The 7500-nt window shown below is 41.6% G+C and overlaps 1 protein-coding gene across 2 annotated transcripts in view; it reads left to right on the forward strand.

Annotated features, from left to right (window-relative positions):
- LOC123752144 (streptococcal hemagglutinin) overlaps window positions 1-7500 on the forward strand; it is a 297057-nt gene that overhangs the window by 274925 nt on the left and 14632 nt on the right. For both annotated transcript variants that reach the window (XR_011222039.1, XM_069300850.1), the window contains exons 4-5: window positions 1447-1645; window positions 2745-2881. Coding sequence is in view for 1 of the 2 variants with exons in the window: in XM_069300850.1 (XP_069156951.1) it covers window positions 1447-1645; window positions 2745-2881 (336 nt within the window). In the remaining variant the exon portion in view is untranslated. The remainder of the gene's footprint in view (window positions 1-1446; window positions 1646-2744; window positions 2882-7500) is intronic.

Genomic DNA, 7500 nt, shown 5'->3' on the forward strand with positions numbered 1-7500 from the left:
CGTCACAGCCCCCTTGCACCCGAGGCCGGCTTCCTTCATGACCCAACAGAAGGAAGAGTAATAATTCTTAATTATAACAATTATTACACACAGTAGCGTGATATATCAAATGAACAAATCCACAAGGGCCGATATATCACATATCACGATATAACACGCTATTGTGATTTCTGTGTGTACTGATGTAAGGGCGAAGAGGTAGAACATATGGTAGACAGAGCCCGGGTTAGGCAGGAATTGTGTGACACCCTTGACCGGGCTTGGGAGAAGCTTCGGGATCGTAGTAAGGGCGGTAGCACTCCAGGTTGCAATTTTTTTTACCCATATGGTGATACAGTTGATTAAGGAGCAGCTGGGAACATCTCATGCGTAGGTTCGAACCCTCATCACACCCCTTGTGAATTTGTTCATATAACAATTATTATTATAGTTATTATTAATTACTGCAAGTTTTATTTTAATTATTATTAATTACTACAATTAGTATTATAAATATTATTAATTATTACAATTATTATTATAATAATATAATTAATCATATAATTAATTATATATTAATCTATATAAATAAAAATATACATGTTCGTTTGTTCAAAATCGCTAATCTCCGAAAGTTCTTCACCAATTGCTTCGAAATTTTTACACGTTTCATTCGCATCCGAGCGAGTTCTTATATACATTCTATATAGATGTCACGTCTGTGACGGGAAAAACATGTTTTTTTGAAAAACTGTGTTTTTCATGTGTTCTTTATGTGAGGAAAATCTTTAAAACCTCTTTACCGGTTCCTTTGAAATTTTGACACACCATTGCGTTCGAATAGGCGCGTGTTTTTATATACCTACTATATACGTGCCTCACCTGTGACAGTAAAAAACATGCATTTTGAAAAACAGCGCCATCTGTTGGACGTAAGAGCAACTCGCGCTGTAATCTCCGAAAGTTCTTCACAGATTCCTTTGAAATTTTGACGTAACGTTTCATTTGAATACGCACGTGTTTTTATATACCTGCTATATAGATGAACACCTGTGACAGGTAAAAACATGCCTTTTTTGAAAAACAGTGCCATCTGTTGCACTTAATAGCAACACACGCTATACTAAATATGTTACAATTCCATTTCATTGTTTCCGATTTCATTAATAAATGGAATTTTCATAGATTTCGATTTATTTTCATTTTGATTTAACTATTTTGTGACGTTGTGTTGGAATTGAGCTGTGTTGTTTACCATACCGTTCATTTCGTGAGTATAAGTATAGATACCAAACCTGTGACACGGTAAAAACATGTTTTTTTTTTAAAACAGCACCATCTCTTGCACGTAGGAGCAACACACACTATATTAAATATGTTACGATTCCATCACATATACATGTTACGTGCCTTCACGTATACCCTGAGTGGCTTCATGTATACCAAGAATGCGTTGGTTGCTTACAGGTGGCGGTGAGTCAAAGGTTGCTGCCCCTGCGATGCGTTGTGTGTCGAGCGAAGATCCTGCGGCTGCGACAGGCCCGAGACGCGCCCTTCCCCACCTCCATCTCCCAGTACTCCATGGCCGCCGTCGCCGCCTCCGGCAGGTGTATGCCGACCTCCTCCTCCCTCTACTCCTTCGGTTCCGGGTCCTCAGGGATCTCAGGTAAGTGAGTTTTGCGTCTTGGGACTTCCCACAGCGCTGCTCAGTGGGTGGTGGGTCGGTGGATGCCTCAGAGAATAGTGGTTAGGGGATGCTTGCTAGGGGCAAGGGGTTTAGGGGGTGCTTGCTAGGGGCAAGGGGGCTAAGGGTTGGTTGCTAGGTGACAGGGGATATGAATAAGAGGTAATGGGTGTAGTGTTCTAAAGAAGTGTCTGTGATAGACATTAATTCAAAAGAATCAGAGCAGAGTACTGGAAGTACAGGACCATGTACTTAAAGAATATATGTATGTAGTAAGCATCCATAGCCTCCTATGACTGAGGGAGGCCTACATATGGTATGTTCTGTGTAGGCACTTGGAAAGTTGTGGCACGAAGGTAGAGGCATGACTGGTATTGGTCTTGATGGTAGCGGTAAGGCATGCTGGGGGCTGGACACAGACGGTGGCGTGAAGTATGGTAGCGTCGATGGCGAAGACCCGAGACTTATAGTGCCTTGGACGGCAGTACATGGAGGTACTCCACTGCCCGGGATGGTACTAGCCGGTACTTGCTGTACGGTACTAGTTGGTACTTGCTGTACGGTACTAGTTGGTACTTGCTGTACGGTACTAGTCAGTACTTGCTGTACGGTACTAGTCGGCACTTGCTGTACGGTACTAGTCAGTACTTGCTGCATGGTACTAGTCAGTACTTACTGTATGGTACTAGTTGGTACTTGCTGTACGGTACTAGCCGGTAATCGCTTGGAGAATTAAGGTCATACAGAGCAGTTGTCTGGTCAGAATTAGCTTGAAAATTATTTATCAAATCCGCTAATAGCAAATTGATTTAAAAAACCATTCGTGAGTGTCTCACAATTCTGAGTAACTTACAGTCCTCAGTGTCTTAGAATTCTAAGTGCTTAATGCTTTTCAGCAAAGTCTAAGTACTTTACATTTCTGATTAAACAGGTAAGACCATTATTGATGCATTTCCCTGTGTTGATGTCCCATCACCAGTTATACGCTGTGTGTTACTTGTGTTACTGTACCACTGTCACAGGGGTCACTGTGTGGCCACAATGTACCGAGAATACCACTACACCACTGTACCGTCTACAGGACTGTCGAACGTGAGCAGCGGGAGTTCGAGCAGCGGCGGGTCGTACCGGAGCGTGGGCCGGGGTAAGGTGGGTTCGAGACCCGTGGCCGTCTACGCCTCCAGAAGACTCCCCCAGGGCAAGAAGGCCAGGTACACGGTACGTACCCCGCTCTCACACTCTCTGAGCTGCGTCTCTGAATGTTTAGCTTGGATTCCATGTTTGTTGCCACACAGCTATTGTTGTGCAGCTGTTGCCTACTGTTGTAGGCAACAGCTGCACAACAGGTGTTGCAGCTGTGGGGTATTGCCTTCGTGTGGGGACCTACAGTATTTAAACACATAACTAACCCATTAGGGCCGGGAAAAGTGGTGACTAATATGTCTCCAGTACGGGCCATGATTGTAACAGACTAGGCTGTTGTAAGAATTATCCAGAGTGGTTTATCGACAAAAGAGAATGGGAAGCTGAGCCGCATGGTGACCTGACCCCCAGGGGAATTCGCGGTGGAAATAACCAACGCTTTGTTCATAGCTGCGTAAAATGAATCATCCTATAGTATTCAGTAATTTAGAGAAAATTAGCCTTTATTCATTTTGCATTAAAATTGTATTGTATAATAGTACTGGATACAATATCAAGAGTATTCTAATTATTGAGTTTAAGTCACCATCAGTGACGTCACGAATCAGATCTAACTTTTAAGGCGGAGTGACCGGCGGTCATAGGTCATCAGGGGTTGACAGGTCTACTATTTCTCAAAGTTTTAATAACCATTTTTGTGATCGGGAACAGCTCTGCCGTTAGATGTTTTTAATTTAATTCAGTAAAATAATTCAACCAGTCTGGATCAATTCAGTACAAACAGAGTTTAATTGTTATAACTTAACCTTGCTAAAGTAACTGGGTAAGCGATGCGGAACAATACAATGTTCTAGTCTGGGGTAGACCAGACAAGAGAGAGATCAGTGTGGAAACGGGAGCAGCTGGGATAAGAGGTCAAACATCTTACCTCTCCCCAAGACCAGCCAAAACATCTAGCTGGTCGCCCAAGGTATAGTTGCTATTGTTAATTATAGAAATAGTCTTCTCATTTGCCACTCAGGTCAAGTAGGGAGTGTTAAAGTGATAGGGAGTGAACATATTTAGATTTTGTTTTAGTTTTCTTTTAATAAATTAAATTTGTTATTAATTTGCATTTTATTGTTTCCATGTGTTTTATGTGTATACTTGTCCTGGTCACGTGGTCCACACGAGGCAGAGTTGCATTGGGCGCCGATTCTAACATCGAATCGGAATTATCATTACCGTGTAATTTATTCCACACTCAAGGTCATCGTTTATAGTGGGGATCAAGCCCCTAGGTTGATTAATTAGCGTGATCGATCCAGACCTCGATCATTGCTCTTGTATTACTGGTCTGGTGGTGGCAGCAGAGGTGACTCTAGGGTTTTGTTCAGAGCTTAGGTCACGTCATACTGGGTGTAGAATCCTAAGTCGGTCAATCGTCTTAGGACCACGTGGCGTGGAGTTGGCTTTGTTAAAAGTTTTGGAGTCCCTTGGTTTAGAAATAAAAGTAAGACTACGGGTAGAGGGAGTAGAAAGAAGGAAGTAAAGAGAGAGGGAACCAACCCGTGTTACAATGGTGGCAGCGGTGGGATCAGTAATACAAGAGCAATGATCGAGGTCTGGATCGATCACGCTAATTAATCAACCTAGGGGCTTGATCCCCACTATAAACGATGACCTTGAGTGTGGAATAAATTACACGGTAATGATAATTCCGATTCGATGTTAGAATCGGCGCCCAATGCAACTCTGCCTCGTGTGGACCACGTGACCAGGACAAGTATACACATAAAACACATGGAAACAATAAAATGCAAATTAATAACAAATTTAATTTATTAAAAGAAAACTAAAACAAAATCTAAATATGTTCACTCCCTATCACTTTAACACTCCCTACTTGACCTGAGTGGCAAATGAGAAGACTATTTCTATAATTAACAATAGCAACTATACCTTGGGCGACCAGCTAGATGTTTTGGCTGGTCTTGGGGAGAGGTAAGATGTTTGACCTCTTATCCCAGCTGCTCCCGTTTCCACACTGATCTCTCTCTTGTCTGGTCTACCCCAGACTAGAACATTGTATTGTTCCGCATCGCTTACCCAGTTACTTTAGCAAGGTTAAGTTATAACAATTAAACTCTGTTTGTACTGAATTGATCCAGACTGGTTGAATTATTTTACTGAATTAAATTAAAAACATCTAACGGCAGAGCTGTTCCCGATCACAAAAATGGTTATTAAAACTTTGAGAAATAGTAGACCTGTCAACCCCTGATGACCTATGACCGCCGGTCACTCCGCCTTAAAAGTTAGATCTGATTCGTGACGTCACTGATGGTGACTTAAACTCAATAATTAGAATACTCTTGATATTGTATCCAGTACTATTATACAATACAATTTTAATGCAAAATGAATAAAGGCTAATTTTCTCTAAATTACTGAATACTATAGGATGATTCATTTTACGCAGCTATGAACAAAGCGTTGGTTATTTCCACCGCGAATTCCCCTGGGGGTCAGGTCACCATGCGGCTCAGCTTCCCATTCTCTTTTGTCGATAAACCACTCTGGATAATTCTTACAACAGCCTAGTCTGTTACAACCCCCCCGCACAAGCACTTAGTAAACCTTGTTAATTTGTTAAAATTCACGAGGTTTAGTATGCAAACCCACAATTCAACTCATGCCACAAACAAAAGCTACCCTAACTAATGAAATTTGACAAATATTTGAGTGTCCAACATCAACATGTTCATATTTCATAAATTTCTCAGCTGTCAACTGACAGCAATCCTCTAACATCAGGAAACATACATCCTATCACTTTAACACTCCCTACTTGACCTGAGTGGCAAATGAGAAGACTATTTCTATAATTAACAATAGCAACTATACCTTGGGCGACCAGCTAGATGTTTTGGCTGGTCTTGGGGAGAGGTAAGATGTTTGACCTCTTATCCCAGCTGCTCCCGTTTCCACACTGATCTCTCTCTTGTCTGGTCTACCCCAGACTAGAACATTGTATTGTTCCGCATCGCTTACCCAGTTACTTTAGCAAGGTTAAGTTATAACAATTAAACTCTGTTTGTACTGAATTGATCCAGACTGGTTGAATTATTTTACTGAATTAAATTAAAAACATCTAACGGCAGAGCTGTTCCCGATCACAAAAATGGTTATTAAAACTTTGAGAAATAGTAGACCTGTCAACCCCTGATGACCTATGACCGCCGGTCACTCCGCCTTAAAAGTTAGATCTGATTCGTGACGTCACTGATGGTGACTTAAACTCAATAATTAGAATACTCCTGATATTGTATCCAGTACTATTATACAATACAATTTTAATGCAAAATGAATAAAGGCTAATTTTCTCTAAATTACTGAATACTATAGGATGATTCATTTTACGCAGCTATGAACAAAGCGTTGGTTATTTCCACCGCGAATTCCCCTGGGGGTCAGGTCACCATGCGGCTCAGCTTCCCATTCTCTTTTGTCGATAAACCACTCTGGATAATTCTTACAACAGCCTAGTCTGTTACATGATAATGGTCCAGTACGGGGTGCAGCTAATGGTCTAGGTTACTGTGGCACAGTAAGACTGTGGCACAATAAGACTGTGGCACAGTAAGACTGTGGCACAGTAAGATAACTTACTGAGGATCGGTCAGCCTGTGGCGTGTGTGTGCAGGCAAGTCTCTCTGGTAAGTCTGGTTTAATTGCTCCTTCTTAAGGGAAATGTAGAAATTATACGTTTGGCTGTATGCATTTATTAATTAATTATTTGTTTTTTAATTATTAATTTTTTTTTTATTTTTTATTTTAGAATACAGAAGGCAGCCACATGTTGAGTGTGTTAGTGAGTGTGTCTACCTCCCCCCCCCCCACACACCTGAGTGAATACTCCTATTATTATTATTATTATTATTATTATTATTATTGGTGACGTTAGTAGTAGTAGCAGGAGCAGTAGAAGTGCTGCTGGTAGTAAACAAATTCAAGTAGTGGTTGAATTAACAATTTTGTTTTAATTCGCATTATTATTATGATTATAATTAATGTAACATGATTATCATAAATATTATTTTACAAATTATATACCTTTGCATGACTTAAGTTAAGCATCTATACTTGCAACTGTAACACACCACTAGGACGTGTGTATGGTGGTGAGGCGCTGGTGGTGTGAGGCTGTGGCGAGGCCCTCACCGCCTCGTGTGTGGTGGTGTGAGGCTGTGGCGAGGCCCTCACCGCCTCGTGTGTGGTGGTGTGAGGCTGTGGCGAGGCCCTCACCGCCTCGTGTGTGGTGGTGTGAGGCTGTGGCGAGGCCCTCACCGCCTCGTGTGTGGTGGTGTGAGGCTGTGGCGAGGCCCTCACCGTCTCGTGTGTGGTGGTGTGAGGTGTGAGGCTGTGGCGAGGCCCTCGCCTCCTGTGCTGCCACACCCACTGCCTCGTGTGGCATCACTTAGTGTCTGTGCTCCCATGTATCAACCTTTCTCTCTCATTGTTTCATTTTGAATTAACTTCCTTAACCATTCAGAAAGTTAACGTAATCTAACTTAACAATTGTTTAAATGAAAAATAATTGTTTAACAAGCGGCACAACTCTTTTCAGGGAATGTTTTTTTTTCAAATAAGATATTTTTGTTTCATTATAGACCAGGTTTATGGCTTTTAAAGTATCAATTACAATTTGACGC

This window comes from Procambarus clarkii, chromosome 44 (genome assembly GCF_040958095.1).
Source record: "Procambarus clarkii isolate CNS0578487 chromosome 44, FALCON_Pclarkii_2.0, whole genome shotgun sequence".
Taxonomy (NCBI): Eukaryota; Metazoa; Arthropoda; class Malacostraca; order Decapoda; family Cambaridae; genus Procambarus; species Procambarus clarkii.